The following is a 19,352-nucleotide window of genomic DNA, read 5'->3' as shown; positions in this document are numbered from 1 at the left end:
GGGAGGGGGACCCGATTTTCGGGAGACTCCCGGAAATTCCGGGAGGGTCGGCAACCCTGGATTAGATGTAATTGTTAATTACAGTATATCTATTTCAAATGTTTGAATAGTCGCGCTCACATGTTAATGTTAGAAATAAATATGTATTTTTAGACGTTATTTGCATTTATTTTACAAAAAAAAAAAACACCCTGTAGTGGTCACATGTTATTATGTTTCTCATTATTACAATCCTGCTATCCTGAGCATGTAACCTAACCAGCTTACAGTATGTTAAAGCCTGGCCCTCTTCCTGTTTCAGAAATAAGATAATCACAATGTATTAATGTGTATCACCCATGTGCAGGATCAACAGATCAAATGAACAGCTGCCTCAGTGACAGGGGCAATTATGAGTGTCAACTTGTCCCAAGCAAATGTTTGCTTTGCATAGATCTACATGTAACAACATATATATATATATATATATATATATATATATATATATATATATATATATATATATATATATATATATATATATATATATTAGATTGGGGAGGAGACTACATTTGTCTGAATGAGTATAATAGTAGGGAGACAGCAGCAGGGGAACTGCACGCGGATACCTATGCTTGATGTAGAACAGTGATGGCTAACCTTGACAGACACTCCAGCTGTTGTTAAACTACACATCCCAGCATGCCCTGCTACAGTTTAACTATCTGGCCATGCTAAAACTGATGCAGGGCATGCTGGGGTGTGTAGTTCAACAACAGCTGAAGCGTGGAGGTTAGCCATCGCCTGATGTAGAATATCAGTCACAATTGCACCAGCTGAACACATCACATGCGTAGATCTAAAATATGAATTCCATAAACAAATATGATTGACGCGTCTTATTTTCTTAGCATAGGAACTACGAAGAAGGGAATCGGCCCAACATACTCTTCGAAGGCATCCCGAACGGGGCTCCGCATCTGTGACCTGCTTGCGGATTTTGATGAGTTTTCATCCAGGTCTTATACTTTGTTCCCATGTGTATTTCTCTCCTTGTGGGACAGTTATTATGTTCGTACTATATTAATTCCTGTGGTTATGCTAAAATAATAAATATACTAAACTACTGTAGTCTGGAACTTAGATATATATTGCAGCAGGAGATCACCTCCACCACTTATTGAGCACTGAGAAATTATAGATCCCCTGGATGTGTATAAAAAAACATACCAAAAAAAAACAGCCAGGGATAGAACCTTGTACCTTAAGTAGCCCATGGGTTACAATGGCTAACATCAACTGAAGGTTGGCGTTAGCTACCGTGGTCAAGTCCTGGATTGCTTTGCATTCCGGAGCTTGGTAAGCTTGTGAAAACTGCGGCCCCACAGATACCTATGGCGGCTGCACAATGAGGCTTCTCATACATACATACATTATGGGAAAACGTAATATTTGTTGGTACCCCATGTTTTTTTGGGAGATATACCGTAAATAAAATTTTGATAAGCAGACCCCCTAAAGCTTCTAGATATAATATAAATGGGTAGTTATTTCCTAGCATGGCGCCCACGATCTAGATTGTGTGTGTCGGGCCGATATCTCAAGCATTGCATGCATCCTATGTGTTTGTGCGGGATAAGATGCATGCGATGCAATCGACGAGATCGACGAGATTTTTACATTGGAATCAATGTGAAATGGTCCCTGAGACCCAATTTTACATTTATTCCAATGTAAAAAGACACCAAAACCCCAATTTAAATTGCTAACCCCCCCTCATGGGTGAAATGCCCCCCCCCCCCCCCTTGTTAACGCCAACCCACTATTGACGCCAACCCGAAGCGTGGTGAGCGCAGCGAGCCTGCGAGGGGCGGCGGTACGTGTCCTCCGACCTTTTCATACCCCCACTATCCACGTCGGTGTGGAGTTGATTTTATATAGTGTGGCGAGCGCAGCGAGCCACCAAGCCTGGAATACATGTGAAGTAGTTTGCGTCCCCTCGGGGGGCTCGCTGCGCTCGCCACGCTTCAGGCTCGCCACACTATATAAAATCAACTCCACACCGACGTGAATAGTGGGGGTATGAAAAGGTCGGAGGACGCATACCGCCGCCGCTCGCCACGCTTCGGGTTGGTGTTGATAGTGCCGGTGGCGTTAACAATGGTTATTGGGGGTTTTATTACGATTTTTATGTTATGGCATCTTATGGATCTCATGGATCTTATGCATCTTATGGATGCATAAGATCCATGAGATCCATAAGATGCGATATTGTACATACAAGTAAAAATCTTTTGGTACTTGTGTAGTTTCACGGCGCCAGTATGGCGCCGTGCGTCTGAGTCCCCTTGCGGGGCTTGCTTCGCTCGCCCACGCTGCGGGCTCGGTGGCTCGCTCTGGTCGCCACTCTATTTAAAATCAACTCCATGCCAACATGGATAGTGGGGGTATGAACTATCCATGTTGGCAAGGAGTTCAATTACTTTTTTTAACATAGTTTGTGGCGAGCGTAGAACCCGTAGAATCTTTTGCGATGGGCGCCGTGCTAGGAAATAAGTACCTATAAATGTAAATAAAAATAGGACAGTTTATAGGGGCAGTATCTGCATGTCCTATCCATTTACACTCTATTTAAGATGGAATACGTTACAGTACAGTGGATATTTTGCAGTTATTGGTACATTTTGGGCTGACAGTACTATCACAGGCATCCAAGTGCCGCCCCCAAACATGTGCCGCCCCTAGGCCGGTGCCTCACGTGCCTAATGGGAAATTCGGCTCTGAGTATAGTAGGACTAGTAGTAATAGAAGTAAGAGTATTAGTACTAGCAGTACAGGTTGAGTATCCCTTATCCAAAATGCTCGGGACCAGGAGAATTTTGGATAACGGATTATTCCGTATTTCGGAATATTTTAATATTTCAATGATGTATTTTGAAGTATCTTGCATTTATGCTGTATAAACACATAATATACACACAAATATATTTTATTACCACATAAAATACACACAAATGTTAACTTTTAACAAGGTTTCAAAACGTGAAACAAAATGTGTGTACTATCTCAGCACTGAATTTGAATGCCAAGCAATCATTGTCTTGCACATATATAGTGCCAGTTACATATCATGTCCCCAGTGATGCTGTTACAAATGTCCCCAGTGAGTTTTTAGCAAAAAAAAAAATTTTTTTTCACCTTCTGGAATGTCCGTATTTCGGAATAATTCGGATAACGGATATTCGGATACGGGATACTCGACCTGTAGTAATATGTGTAGTAGTAATAATAGTAGAAGTAATAGTAGTAGTATTAATAGTAGTAATGATGATGATAATAATAGCAGTTGTAGTATTAGTAATAATAATAATAATAATAATAATAATAATAGTATTAGTGGTATAGTAGTAATAATGCTAATAGTAGTAGTAGTTGTAGCACAAATAACAGTAGCAATAGTAGTAATAGTAGTATAGTAGGAATAGTAGTAATAGTGGTAGTAGTAGTAAAAGTAGTATTAGTAGTTGTAGTAGTACTAGTTGTATTATTATTATTATAAGTAGATACTATTCATACAGTAGCTCCATAGTAGCAGTAGTAGAAGTAGTAGTATGAGTAGTAGTAGTAGTAATATCAGTAGTATTAGTAGTAGTAGTAGTAATAGCAGTGTTAGAAGTAGTGATTGTAGTATTAATAGTAGTAATAGCAGTAATAGCAGTGGTAGAAGTAGTAATTGTAGTAGTAATTGTAGTAGTAGTAATAATAGTAGTAATAGCAGTGGTAGAAGTAGTAATTGTAGTAGTAGTAATAATAGTAGTAATAGCAGTGGTAGAAGTAGTAATTGTAGTAGTAATTGTAGTAGTAGTAATAATAGTAGTAATAGCAGTGGTAGAAGTAGTAGTAGTAATAGCAGCAGTGGTAGAAGTAGTAATAGTAGTAGTAATTGTAGTAGTAGTAATAATAGTAGTAATAGCAGTGGTAGAATTAGTAATTGTAGTAGTAATAGTAGTAGTAGTTGTAATAATAGTAGTAATAGCAGTAGTAGTAGTAGTAATAGCAGTAATAGCAGTGGTAGAAGTAGTAATTGTAGTAGTAGTAGTAGTAATAGTAGTAAGAGCAGTGGTAGAATAAGTAATTGTAGTAGTAATAGTAGTAGTAGTAGTAATAATAGTAGTAATATCAGTAGTAGTAGTAGTGATAGTAGTGGTAGAAGTAGTAATTGTAGTAGTAGTAGTAATAGCAGTGGTAGAAGTAGTAATTGTAGTAGTAATAGTAGTAGTAGTAATAATAGTAGTAATAGCAGTGGTAGTAGTAATAGCAGTAGTAGTAGTAGTAGTAATTGTAGTAATAGAAGATCAAAGACAAATAAATCTGAACACTGTAATACTGTAATTTTACATTAAGTAGATACTACTCCATCATCAGGTAAAAGCATCCATTTAATACCATATATTGCAGGTTCAAGACTCTGGCCCATCAGCACCAATCCATGTTTCCAAATCTGGATATAGACATTGAAGGGCAGCTGAAAAAACTGAAGGTAAAGTTTACTTGATAGGAGGAAATGACTGTTAGCAACCAGTAATGTAATGCTCTTAGTGTATCATATAAAACTGGAGGCAAAACACCTGAGCATAGTACATAGTACACACTGTAGTACTGTATACACATGATACAGAGTATTAATGTTATGGTTCTGTAGTATCCTTTGAATCACTACTTTGTTGTGAATGTATTTGTAAATGAGATCCCTGCTCATGTCACACCAGTCATCCATTCTACCCTAATGTTACAGATGTATGCAGAAAAGATCCGCCCCATGGTGCGAGACGGGGTGTATTTTATGTACGAAGCGCTCCATGGCTCAGTGAAGAAGATACTGGTGGAAGGAGCTAATGCTGCCCTACTTGACATTGATTTTGGTGAGTAGATCAATTACATCATTTACTGAATATATACTAAGCATTTAGTTTTTGTATACGAGTGTATTTATTAAAAGGTTTGTATACCAGTTACTCTTATTATACTAATGTATGTAAGTGCAGTACTGTAAATGGGTTGGGTAAGAAATCCCAGCAGATCCGGGCGAGAATCCAAAAAACAGCCTACTCCTATCCCTAGCCCACCCATGGATGCAAAAAGCAAGGTTCATGGGCTCTCCTGCACCTAGCATCTGGCTGGTGCAAATAATAATACAATGATGATGTTACAGCGGTTGGCACAAAATCAGTTGGCATGGCTATCCCTCCACAACGCACAAAGCCCTGCTTGACGTCATTAGCCCCGTCCCCATTCATGCAAATGCTGTGATTCGCGGCTCTTCGGGGAGGGGGTGGTGCTAAATGACGCACCTACCTCCAGTCTCTGTCTTCACAGCTCCCTCTCTCCGTTACCTAGATAGTTTGAAACAGATCAGTGTCCCTGCAAAAAATGCTTTCACTTTCTGTTATGACATCTCTAAGCACACAAAGGAGTAAAGAGACAAGAAATTCAAACCGCGGGGGAACATATTTATCCTGATAGTTCTAGTTTTGGGTCACTGGCGTATATAAAGGAGAACAGTCTAATAACATTGTAAATTAAGATAATGAATTACTGTAAATTACAATGATTAAACCCGCACGGTGTGTGTATACCACTTATCTATTTAATGACTGTTCGACAGTAATTGGCTTGTGGGTTGGACATGTTAATAAGTATCATGATTGCAATTATGTTATTCGTTCATTAATTAATTTTAGCTATTGGAAAGCGTTGATTTCACTGCAGTAATAGCTGACTAAACAGTATTAACCACATTGAATTAACTGATATAACGAACCATTCATGAGCACCAAATGTTCACAAATTATAATTACAAAGAAATCTTTTTTTTTTTTTATCTTTTTAATTAATTCTTTCCACGACGAGAAGCAACAGATAGTGACTCGGTATTACAATGATGATGATGGCATTTGGTTGCAACTCTAAAGCCCTATTATAAAAATCGCAACACATTGAGTGTTTTTCGGGCTGTTGGGGAACAACAAGGACCAGCATGGCAATGCTGAGTTGATTGGTACTTTCATAATAGCTTCCCCTGGCCTACAGGATCAGCCCATCATTAGGCCTCTATTTCCATAAAAAGATTAAGGCCCTTATTCTGGTTGGTGCGGTAATATCCGCGTGCGTTCGTGCCGCCGATGTTTTGTGTCTGCGCATGTGCAGAGGCGTCTCTGCGCATGTGCGAGCGGGGCGTACGGCCAAATTCCGCATGAAATGTGAACACTCCGAACAGGGGGTGGAGAGGGGCGTAAAGGGCTATTTGGGCTCATTACCATCTGCATACGCCCCGCGTTTCATGGGCGTTCCCATGCAAACGCTGGGCGTACGTATGGTAATGCGGCCGTGACGCACGTGTAGGGGGCGGACATATGACATCGCCGGATGTCAGCTGCCCGCCCAGATCCCTGCTTTTGCACGGAGAAATGCCCGTGTGGTCTGAGGTTGCGGGAGCTGGCGGATCACTCGGTCCTGCATTTGATGGTCTGCGACCATCGAATGATGGGGGAGGTTCCCTGAGATGGAGGAGGCGTATTCCATGAAAAATACACGTGCGGTCCGTTCGGCCAGCTTCTTACCGCGTACGGACGGAGTTGGCGATCCGTATGGAAGGCGGGGTTTCGGACGCACGGTCCTGGCCGCATATTCGGATCCGGCCGCACCGATCAGAATAAGGGCCTAAGTCTTCTGTGATGCAAACCAAGATGAATGGAATGTATGACACGGGGAGGGATCTGATTGGATCCCTCCCAGTGCACATCATGATAAGAAGCCCATAGGCTTCTATTAGGAACTGGATCATGGCATCGGAGTGTATCAGATTCAGGCGCTTGGTGCATCCAGCCCACAGAGTCTACTGATAAAAAGTAGCTTCCATCAACAACTGTTACTTTCTGCCCTTTCCATACTACAATATTAGTACTGCAGAGTAACAGTAGCATCCTATACATAGGTCAGTGCTGATTTGATGTCATATCCATAGTCTTTATTGACAAAAAAACTCTGTAAACGATTATCATGTCTATATAGTGATTGGTGATTATCGTTATAAAGTATATTTGGGCATCTCTATCCGCAGGCACGTACCCCTTTGTGACCTCATCAAACTGTACAGTGGGAGGAGTCTGCACTGGACTAGGCATCCCGCCTCAGAACATTGGTGATGTTTACGGTGTTGTGAAAGCATATACCACCAGAGTGGGCATTGGCGCCTTCCCAACAGAACAAATCAACGTGAGTATTCTGCTAGCAGGTCTCTCCACCTCAGCTGGGCCTCTCCAACAGGCCGGGGCCTGGTTATTAGTACAAGCCCCTTGCATCTTGGTGCCGCTGATAAAGTTAGTCTGAGTGTGCTCTACCAGAGTAATACTCCTTTCACACCGCAAATGCCGGGTCGAACCCGGGATTTGGACACGGGTCGGTCCCAGGAGTGACCCGGCATTTGTGCGACTGTCCCGCAGCAACCCGGCAATAAGCTAGCCGGGTTGTTGATGTCAGTAAGGGGGGCGGAGCAAAGCAGCGGGTGACCGGGGAAGGGGGGGAGGCAGTGCTTGGAGCTGATGCTGCCTCCTCCCTACAGTGTGAATGTTGGGTTGCTGGACCTGGGTAATTTGTAAAGGCCCTTTCACACCGTACGTCGGCCAACGTTGACATGGCAACAACCTGGGTCGGAGCAAAATTATTTGTGCAATGTGAAAGGGGCATATGTGTTTATTAGGTCGACTACTATTGGTCGACAGGCAGACGGTTGACACATTAAAAAGGTCAACATGCATTAAGTTGGCATTGTCAGAAGGTCGACACAAGCAAAATGTTGACAATGAATTTTTTTTCAACCAACTTGTTCATAGAATACCGTCCCAGTAGACATAGAGTGAGAATATATTACTGTGACGAGCACAGCGAGGCGCCGCGCCCGAGAGCGTAGTGAGACATGCGCGGCGACGTGGTACATTTATACAGTGTCGATATATGTTGACAGTGACACAAAAACAATGAAAACTCATGTCAAACTTTTCCATATTGATCTTTTGCTTGTGTCGACCTTTTCGACCATTGTCGACCTAGCCCATATTTCGACCTTTTTGAGGTGTCGGCATTTTGCCTGTCAACCAATAGTGGTCAACCCAGACACTGTCGACCAAACGATCCACACTCCCCTACCAGATACTTGACAGGTTGTGCTGGGACTTGTAGTTTTACAACACCCAGAATGGCGCATATTGTCCAGGCCTATAGTTTGTAAATCAGCCGAAAATTCATTTTTGCACCTTTTCTAACCCCCCCTTGTTGATTATAGCCACGGTATCCTGGCTTCCTGCGCCTCCATGGTGGCCACACGTCCTGTGCTGCGTCCATGGCAACTGCTTCAGCGTAAAATACCTGTACACCTGAGGGAAGATCAGCACCTCCATACCACAGTGCAGCCCGGGAATACTCTTACAATTCCCATATGATTAACCAAAAGCAACATTGCTCGCTTCCCGTTACTTACAATATAGCTGCCAATGTCCATGCAGCTGGCAGAGATGCCGAAAATATGCCAGCAGCACCAAAATGATTAAGTGTCATTGGAACCCAGGTTTTTCCCTTGTGGATCCGGGTCAGCGGTGGTGTAAAAGGGTTAACCTGTGTCCCTTTACACAGGCAGGAGGGCATTGTAAATGGGTACGGCTGGTCATCCGACCAGGCTCCCGTATACAACAATGGGGGAAGCCCAACCTCTGGACCGCAGCTTCCTGTGATCAACATGGAGGTTGGGCGGGGGCGCACACAGTCTCGGCTGCTGTCTGCTGTACTGTACTGCAGACAGCAATGGAGCCGGGGAGGAGGCGGATGGATGTCTGTGTGCGGCATCTATTCACCTCACTGACGGGGGCTGAAGGGTGCACGGGGCCTGGGGGCAGCCCAGCAGCTTACTTTGGTGCTGGGCTTGCCCCCAGCGTGATAATCGGCGGTCCCGGCTGGGTGATCAGCGGTCCCGTTGCTTGGAGATGATGTCATCTCCAAGCGCCGGCTCCGTTTACACTGCTGGTCGGCACCGCAGTGTAAACGGTGCAAATCCTGGATCTGACCTGGCTTGGAACCATGTTCCAAATACCAGGTCGGATCCGGGATTTGGATGTAAAAGGTGTATTACCTGGGCCCAGCTCTGATGTAGGGGCCCAAGTTATCTGGCAGTAGCGGGTCTTCTCAATCCAGCACATGCTGCTGTGTGCTTGGCAGAAGTGTGGCTTAAAGTGCTATTTTATTATGTATTTTATTTTAAGGGTGCATGGCCATTCCCTCGTGATTAGGCCACGCCCCCTGAGAAGTTCCTGGGCCCTGCCAGGCTCTCTACTGCCCTGCATAGAGGGACTTGGACAAATAGTCACCAATGGTCCTGCACCACTAAGTTACTGACCCTCCGGCAGGGTAAATTTGAGTGCACAAAATTTAGAACCTGCCCACTAGAGGAGGTGACCTCGGGCAGTGGGGTACACTGGGGATTTTCTCGGTGCGCCAATAGTTCAGTCTGTTATTCGCGGACAATCATGTTGTGCTATTGATTCTCTTTCAGGACATCGGTACTCTTCTTCAGACTCGCGGGCATGAATGGGGAGTAACGACGGGTCGCAAGAGGAGATGCGGCTGGTTAGACCTGATCATTTTAAGATATGCCCATATGATCAATGGTTTCACCGCGTAAGTCTGTTACCCAAAGTCCTGGCCGAAAATACGGTAACATTGTGGGCCTGATTCAGAGTGGACGCAATGCTGTGGCAATGAGTCGCTAATTTGGGCGCATGCATGGAGAAGCGTAATGAAAATATGGGACCGTATTCGCGCACCCGCATATACTTTTATGTGCAGCGGCTTGGTGCGAGCGGGCGCGGCAAACTGTTTGTTCGCCATATCGTTCGCACCGAGCAGGAAGGGTGTGGGGCGGTGGCGACGGGCGTTCCCATGAAACCGCTGGGTGATCCCCTGATTCTGGTTCACTCGCAAAAGCAAATTCTCTCTCGAATGGACAAAACCATGCTGCACTGCATGGGGGCAGATGTAACGTATGCAGAGAGTTACATTTGGGTGATATTTTGTTTGCTTTTGCAAGTGAACCAGAATCAGGGCTTATTTCCGATAGACAATATGCAGTATTCTAGATATATGTATCCAGGAGTTGGAAACCAAACGCTTTGGTGTATTAAACTATTTACATTTTTTTAGCTTGGCGCTGACAAAGCTGGATATCTTAGACACACTGGACGAGATTAAAGTTGGTGTAGCGTACAGACTCAATGGGAAGAGAATTCCCTACTTCCCAGGTGGGTAAATTTCCATTTCCTTCATATTGGATTTATAAGCCGTGCGACTGATGATTCTTTGGGTATCTTGTGTCATGTATTTGAATTACTTACGTTTTATTTAGCCACTGTAACCATCAGATTTTATGCCCCCATACATTTAGCCGAAGCACTGCATGCAGCCTCGCATGTAGCCGCGTCATCATACTGGACGTTATTTTGGTTGACACGCAAATCTGCGAATTTTGCAGCTTTGTGAATCATTTATACACCACCCACACTAACGCCCGCCACAAGCACTGCAGATCTCCCCGCAGGCATGTGAATGGGTGTTTTAATATTAACATCCATTCGTAGCTTGCAATCGAATGATTTCACCAGCGCTCGCAGATATAGTCTCTGTTGGTCTGAAGGTGCCCGTACACGTTGCGAATTTAACATGCATTTTGAACTTTTAAAGTTCAAAACGCATCGCATCGGTTAAAATCGCACAGTGTACCTGCGGGGATGTGATGCGATGCGCGTCCCCGCAGGTACAATATTGTATAGCATCGCATCAGTTTTGTAGTACATACGATGCGATGCGATGCCCATTAAGTAACTATAAACTCATTAAAAAAAAAAGGCTAAAATCGCATCGCATCCCCCTACAAGTGCCAAAATCGCACGGCACAAATGAAGTTCAAAAAGCACAGCACACATATCGCAACGTGTATGGGCACCTTATGATCTGCGGAGCCCTCTACGGGAAGAAGGTGGGCAGCTGACGTAATTTTCCATTGCAAGGCCCAGCGTTTTTATGGGAGCACTCATGAAAAGCTGAGCGGTCACATAGGCACCACCACGGACCGCCGCACCACAGCCCCCACCCACACTGCACTGTTCCAGTGGCCAGTGAATAATCGATGTGCCGTGCCTGCTTGCACAAAGAGGCCACACATGCGCATAAATGCTTATGCGCAGTCTCTAAAAATCGCTGCTCTGTGCGAACGTGCAGGGGAGCGAATCAATTCGAATAACCTCCACAATGTATTATATGTGATCCCAGTCATGGCTGCGGAATCCGAGTGAGCCTTGTGGCAGCCATGACGATCTCCGGATCCAATCCAACTGCGCACGGGACCGCTCGTTAGATCCGAGGTAAAACATACATGATATGGCATTTTTCACATGATTTATTGGCCCGATGGGCCAAAATTGTGTGAAAAAGGGCCATATGATATAAGTGTATGGTGTATGGCCAACTTCATGTACATATCCAAATCAGATCCAAAATACATTAGTCCAGTGGTTATCAAACCGGTCCTCAGGAACCCATACAGTTCACATTTTACTGGTTCCCAGCAGGTGCACAGGTGTACTCATTACTCACTGACACATTTCCCAGGTCACCCAGCAGGTGCACAGGTGTACTCATTACTCACTGACACATTTCCCAGGCAATTGAACCAGTTGGTGACCTCATCATCACTTCAAAAACGTTTTCCACCCAGGAACACTTTACATAATCACTAGGAGCAAGGTTGTTCCAATCAACCAAAACCTCCCATCTAAAACTTGGTGACGGTGTGCGCCACACCTATTTTTCCATCCATTGGTGAACATTTCACAGCTGCTTTAATTGACAAAAACTTCACAGTGTGAGTGATTCTATTTTGTAGTGTTCTCTTAGAAATGATCATACAATATTGCCAAAAACATCCGTAACAGCACATCACTCAGGGCGGGATGTATTAATATACATCGCTGTCCCTCGCGTGCCAGCCGCCGCGATGCTACCGCATATGTACTAACAGATACCTGTGATGTGGACTGCGGGGGTCTCCGTCACATCCCGGCGGCTGTCAGTGTCCCCCTGTGTCTCCTCCTCCCCCCTGCAGCCAGATGTCCTCCCGGCTGTGACACCTGCTGGGGGAGGAGGAGATCAAAGGAGGACGGGAGGGGGGGTGGGGGCGCGCGGACGGCGGGCGGCGATAGAAGCCCATAGGCTTCTATAGGGTATCGCCACCCAGAGGTGGCGATACCCTGCCAGGCAAAGACGGGGCGGACGGGTATTGGTACATAGGAAAATGCGGTAAAACCCCTGTTTTACCGCATTTTCCCTTTAGTGCATCCCTCCCTCAGTGAGCACTTATAAAACAGGTTAGGCAGACCCCCTGATTGGAGATGGAGAATGCCCTTCACAGCAGGAATGTGCATAACACGGTCTTTATTTTCTGAGTTGTCTTTTTATATCTGCAATAAAGTAAAAAGTGACTAATAGTTGTGGATGATTGTTATTTTAGCAAAGAATGAACGGCATTGGATGGGACAAGGTCTTATTCAGAACCAGTCTGGAATTCAATTAGCATTTTTCATGGTCTGAATCAGCCCTGTTCCGATTGTGGGGGGCCTGTACAAGCGCGTATTTGGGCATGAAAGGAACGGCTTCAGCTAGTTACACACAAGCTGGGCCATTCGTTGCAGGGAGGGACAGGGGCAGACGGCAGCGGGAACGGGACTTGCCCATGGGAGTGCTCTTAAATAAAAGTCAGTTCAGGCTAACTTTTATTTGCATAGGCAGGATAAATAAGGCATCTATATTCCCTACCACATGTACACGCACACACAGACATTCTAGGGCTCATTTTGTTGGGAGCCAATTAACCTACCAGTATATATTTGGATTGTGGGAGGAAACCAGAGTACCCAGAGGAAACCCATGCAAGCATGGGGAGAATATACAAACTCCGCACAGTTAGGGCCATGGTGGGAATCGAACCCATGACCTCAGTGCTTTGAGGCAGTAATGTAACCATTACACCGTCCGTACTGCCCCGTATATATAACACATGGTGGGGATAGAACCCATGACCTCAGTGCTGTGAGGCAGTAATGCTAACCATTACACCGTCCGTACTGCCCCGTATATATAACACATGGTGGGGATAGAACCCATGACCTCAGTGCTGTGAGGCAGTAATGCTTACCATTACACCATCCGTACTGCCCCGTATATATAACACATGGTGGGGATAGAACCCATGACCTCAGTGCTGTGAGGCAGTAATGCTAACCATTACACCGTCAGTACTGCCCCGTATATATAACACATGGTGGGGATAGAACCCATGACCTCAGCGCTGTGAGGCAGTAATGCTAACCATTACACCGTCCGTACTGCCCCGTATATATAACACATGGTGGGGATAGAACCCATGACCTCAGCGCTGTGAGGCAGTAATGCTAACCATTACACCGTCCGTACTGCCCCGTATATATATAACACATGGTGGGGATAGAACCCATGACCTCAGCGCTGTGAGGCAGTAATGTAACCATTACACCCTCCGTACTGCGCCGTATATATAACACATGGTGGGGATAGAACCCATGACCTCAGCGCTGTGAGGCAGTAATATAACCATTACACCGTCCGTACTGCCCCGTATATATAACACATGGTGGGGATAGAACCCATGACCTCAGTGCTGTGAGGCAGTAATGTAACCATTACACCATCCGTACTGCCCCGTATATATAACACATGGTGGGGATAGAACCCATGACCTCAGTGCTGTGAGGCAGTAATGCTAACCATTACACCGTCCGTACTGCCCCGTATATATAACACATGGTGGGAATAGAACCCATGACCTCAGCGCTGTGAGGCAGTAATGCTAACCATTACACCGTCCGTACTGCCCCGTATATATAACACATGGTGGGGATAGAACCCATGACCTCAGTGCTGTGAGGCAGTAATGTAACCATTACACCGTCCGTACTGCCCCGTATATATAACACATGGGGGAGATAGAACCCATGACCTCAGCGCTGTGAGGCAGTAATGCTAACCATTACACAGTCCCTGCTGCCCCAAAACATTAGTCTCAAACATTTTTCCTACTGTATGTATTTTAATGTGTCAAGGGTAACCTTAGTTACTTCTGTCTGTGGGAATCGAACCCATGACCTCAGTGCTGTCAGGCAGTTATACTAACCATTACACACATATACATACACTAGTAAGCCGCTCAAAGCAAATGCTTCGAAAGCTAGACTTCTACCATGTCATTGCCTGTAGTTTCACTTGCTGCCAACAGATGGCAGTGTTTCGGAGACACACAAACGGACAGATGGGAGGATGGAAATAACCTTATTGTGTTTGCAAACCTATTGTTTTGTGTCACAGCGAATCAAGAAATTCTACAGAAGGTGGAAGTGGAATATGAAGTGATGCCGGGCTGGAAGAGTGACACCACCGCTGCCAGGAAGTGGGAGGAGCTTCCTGCCAAAGCACAAAACTACATCCGATTTGTGGAGAACCACATTGGAGTGCCTGGTGAGCGTACGATTAGATGCAAAACACCCGAAACTTATAGCTTGCCTGGGTAGATTGCACCTGAGGGTGTGGTATGGCGGTCCGGCAGTTGGGATTCCAACGGTCAGTATACCGACATCGGAAACCCCACCCGCCGGTACTCCGACAGCGGAACGAGCGCTAAAAATCCCCTTGCAAGCTCGCTGCGCTCACCACAGGTTCTATTCTCCCTCTATGGGGGTTGTGGACCCCCACGAGAGAGAATAGCCCCTATAAATCGGGATCCCGACTTTTGGGCCCTCAGAACTTTGCATCAGTCCCATGACTTAAATATTGCTCCAGCATTTAGAAAACTGCCCGTTATACAATACTTCTTACCACATACTCAAACAGTAACACACTTCTATTTTTTTTACTTTAAAAACAAGGATAACATTTACTAATAGTCAAACTACTGACCCCCTGAGTGCCTGGGCAGGTAATAGAGATGAAAGGGGTTAGGGCTCCAATATAGACACCCCCCCTTTCTAGGGCAACGAAGGGCCAATGCTGAAGCTATGTAAAAATAAAAAAATAAATACATACTCATCTAATCCAGTGTAAATTGGTGCTCTTTGGTCCATGTCGGCATCCAGGGGTGAAAAAAAATAACAAATCGCATTATACAAACGTGTTTCCCCTATCTTTGGCATTACCTTACTGACTACTGGAACCCGGTGCTGGTTTCAAAAATATGGAGGACCCCTAAGTTCCCCCTCTCCTGTATTTTTGGAACCAGCACCAGTCTAAAAGCCCAGTGCAAGTTCTTAAATACAGGGGATCCCTATGCAATTTTCTCCCTGTATTTTTAGGAACAGCACCAGTTTAAAGAGCCCATTGCTGGTTATGCTCAGGAGGGGCACCTTTTCCCTCAGAATTTACATGTGTAGTTACTATTTCCCATAACTTGGGTGCATTTTATCAACACTATAATATGAGATAACACATATCCTTTGTCTTTATCGCAGTGAAATGGGTTGGCGTTGGAAAATCAAGAGAGTCTATGATTGAGCTGTTCTAGAGTTCGGTTCTTTAGAGTTCCACACCCCGATGTCAGCACAAGGCAGGAACACTGTCGGTGACAGTAGTGAATAGTGTGTACTGCAGCGTGTTCCGGACCTGCTGTGAGACAGCTTTCCCACCTCCGCACAATCTGCGACTGTCTACGCTAATAAGTAAAAGTGGTTTGAAATAAAGTTGTATGCGTCTTTCTGTTGATAAGTGGTGTTAAATTAACAAAAGCTCATTAAGCCCTGCCCTCTTTTCTTCACATGTCAGGATTCGTAGCTCTTCGGGGAGGGGGTGGTACTAAATGATGCGATTTGCCGGGAGGCGGACCCGATTTTCGTAAGTAAGACCTATGGTAGTTATGCCCTTGGTGGCTCTTAAGGGGTTGGGATCGTTTGGTCTACAGCAAGTTGGTCGACAGTCATTAGGTCGACACCGTTAGGTCGACATGGGGAAAGGTTGACATGGTTCTAGGTCAACATGGGACAAGGTCGACATGGGTCTAGGTCGAGAGGTCAATAGGTCGACACAAGCATTGTCTAGGTCGACAGTCAAAAGGTCAACATAGGGTTTTTCACTGTTTTTTACCGAATGTCGACACAGTCGACATGGACACAGTTTCCAGTGCACCGCATCCCCTCGCATCGCTTGGCACACTATTTTATTCTCCCACCATGCCCTAGTGCATGGCAGGGCATGAAATACCACCTGTCGGCACATGTTGGCTCAAAAAAACTGTGAAAAAACTCCATGTCGACATTTTGACTGTGACCTAGACACTGTCGACCTAATGCTTGTGTCAACCTAATGACCTGTCGATCTAAACCTATGTCGACCTATCTCCATGTCGACCTAACAGTGTTGACCAACTTGCTGTAGACCCAATGACCGTATTCCCAAAAGATTAGGTAAAACATTGAAGCCAAGGGGGTAGATTTACTGAAGCTTCTAGACAATTGGTGGTGTTACCCATAGCAACCAAACAGATTCACTCCTCTATTGTGTGCTAGAAAATGATAGACAGAATCTGATTGGTTGCTATGGGCAATAGTAATAGTCTACCACTAAGAGCTGATTGGTTGCTATGGGCTATAGTAATAGTCTACCACTAAGAGCTGATTGGTTGCTGTGGGCTATAGTAATAGTCTACCACTAAGATCTGATTGGTTGCTATGGGCTATAGTAATAGTCTACCACTAAGAGCTGATTGGTTGCTATGGGCTGTAGTAATAGTTAAGTCTACCACTAAGAGCTGATTGGTTGTTATGGGCTATAGTAATAGTCTACCACTAAGAGCTGATTGGTTGTTATGGGCTATAGTAATAGTCTACCACTAAGAGCTGATTGGTTGCTATGGGCTGTAGTAATAGTCTACCACTAAGAGCTGATTGGTTGCTATGGGCTATAGTAATAGTCTACCACTAAGTGCTGATTGGTTGCTATGGGCTATAGTAATAGTCTACCACTAAGATCTGATTGGTTGCTATGGGCTATAGTAATAGTCTACCACTAAGAGCTGATTGGTTGCTATGGGCTGTAGTAATAGTCTACCACTAAGAGCTGATTGGTTGCTGTGGGCTATAGTAATAGTCTACCACTAAGAGCTGATTGGTTGCTATGGGCTATAGTAATAGTCTACCACTAAGAGCTGATTGGTTGCTGTGGGCTATAGTAATAGTCTACCACTAAGATCTGATTGGTTGCTATGGGCTATAGTAATAGTCTACCACTAAGAGCTGATTGGTTGCTATGGGCTGTAGTAATAGTTAAGTCTACCACTAAGAGCTGATTGGTTGTTATGGGCTATAGTAATAGTCTACCACTAAGAGCTGATTGGTTGTTATGGGCTATAGTAATAGTCTACCACTAAGAGCTGATTGGTTGCTATGGGCTATAGTAATAGTCTACCACTAAGAGCTGATTGGTTGCTATGGGCTGTAGTAATAGTCTACCACTAAGAGCTGATTGGTTGCTATGGGCTATAGTAATAGTCTACCACTAAGTGCTAATTGGTTGCTATGGGCTATAGTAATAGTCTACCACTAAGAGCTGATTGGTTGCTGTGGGCTATAGTAATAGTCTACCACTAAGATCTGATTGGTTGCTATGGGCTATAGTAATAGTCTACCACTAAGAGCTGATTGGTTGCTATGGGCTGTAGTAATAGTTAAGTCTACCACTAAGAGCTGATTGGTTGTTATGGGCTATAGTAATAGTCTACCACTAAGAGCTGATTGGTTGTTATGGGCTATAGTAATAGTCTACCACTAAGAGCTGATTGGTTGCTATGGGCTGTAGTAATAGTCTACCACTAAGAGCTGATTGGTTGCTATGGGCTATAGTAATAGTCTACCACTAAGTGCTGATTGGTTGCTATGGGCTATAGTAATAGTCTACCACTAAGATCTGATTGGTTGCTATGGGCTATAGTAATAGTCTACCACTAAGAGCTGATTGGTTGCTATGGGCTGTAGTAATAGTCTACCACTAAGAGCTGATTGGTTGCTGTGGGCTATAGTAATAGTCTACCACTAAGAGCTGATTGGTTGCTATGGGCTATAGTAATAGTCTACCACTAAGAGCTGATTGGTTGCTGTGGGCTATAGTAATAGTCTACCACTAAGATCTGATTGGTTGCTATGGGCTATAGTAATAGTCTACCACTAAGAGCTGATTGGTTGCTATGGGCTGTAGTAATAGTTAAGTCTACCACTAAGAGCTGATTGGTTGTTATGGGCTATAGTAATAGTCTACCACTAAGAGCTGATTGGTTGTTATGGGCTATAGTAATAGTCTACCACTAAGAGCTGATTGGTTGCTATGGGCTATAGTAATAGTCTACCACTAAGAGCTGATTGGTTGCTATGGGCTGTAGTAATAGTCTACCACTAAGAGCTGATTGGTTGCTATGGGCTATAGTAATAGTCTACCACTAAGTGCTGATTGGTTGCTATGGGCTATAGTAATAGTCTACCACTAAGAGCTGATTGGTTGCTATGGGCTGTAGTAATAGTTAAGTCTACCACTAAGAGCTATTTTAGAATCTGAAGGTATTTCTACAGCTGCGAGGGGTTCCAGACATTGGATAGACTGGGGGTTATTTACTAAGATAGCAGATCTATTGCAGATGGGATGTTGCTATGGACAACCAATCAGATTCTGTCTATTATCTTCTAGAAGATGCAAAATAAGTAAGAAGTACATTCTAATTGGTTGCTATGGGCAACATCCAATATTCAACAGAACACCCATCTTAGTAGATAAACCCCACAGTTAGGGATGCCAATCCCGGGGCATTTTTTCAATCCCGGGATCCGGGATTGAAAAATGCTCAATCCCGGGATTCCCGGGATTGGCATCCCCACCCCAAAAAATTTTTTTTAGCATAGGACCCACCCCGGCCGACCCGCACATCTACTTACATTAGGGTGCGGGCGGGCGGCCGGGAGTGGGTTTGGAGGTGCACGGTGCCTCCCGGCAAGTGCACCTCCATAGAAGACAGCAGGCGGGCGGAGGCGGGCGGGCGGCGGAGAAGAGGCGGGCAGGCGGAGGCGGGCAGGCGGGCGGAGTCAGGCCGGCGTGCTGGCGGGCGGCGGAGAAGAGGCGGGTAGGCGGTCACTGGTGACGTGTGGCCTGCGCAGCGTGACCTCTACTGTCACGCTATGCAGGCCGCACACCGGGTCAGGTTACGGGAACAG

At 44.9% G+C, this 19,352-nt stretch overlaps 1 protein-coding gene across 1 annotated transcript in view; it reads left to right on the top strand.

The window, feature by feature from the left end:
• ADSS1 (adenylosuccinate synthase 1) overlaps positions 1 to 15,842 on the top strand; it is a 70,456-nt gene extending 54,614 nt beyond the window's left edge. Inside the window, exons 6-13 of the mRNA XM_083167811.1 lie at positions 891 to 998; positions 4,438 to 4,519; positions 4,775 to 4,901; positions 7,100 to 7,254; positions 9,581 to 9,705; positions 10,228 to 10,325; positions 14,479 to 14,628; positions 15,615 to 15,842. Coding sequence (XP_083023937.1) covers positions 891 to 998; positions 4,438 to 4,519; positions 4,775 to 4,901; positions 7,100 to 7,254; positions 9,581 to 9,705; positions 10,228 to 10,325; positions 14,479 to 14,628; positions 15,615 to 15,667 — 898 coding nt within the window. The 3' untranslated portion in view covers positions 15,668 to 15,842. The remainder of the gene's footprint in view (positions 1 to 890; positions 999 to 4,437; positions 4,520 to 4,774; positions 4,902 to 7,099; positions 7,255 to 9,580; positions 9,706 to 10,227; positions 10,326 to 14,478; positions 14,629 to 15,614) is intronic.
• Positions 15,843 to 19,352: the final 3,510 nt, after the last annotated feature.

The sequence above is a fragment of the Crinia signifera genome, chromosome 12 (genome assembly GCF_055691185.1).
Source record: "Crinia signifera chromosome 12, ASM5569118v1, whole genome shotgun sequence".
NCBI classification, from domain to species: Eukaryota; Metazoa; Chordata; class Amphibia; order Anura; family Myobatrachidae; genus Crinia; species Crinia signifera.
The sequence above is the reverse complement of the archived record's forward strand: the minus strand, read 5'-3'. Positions and strand labels throughout refer to the sequence as shown.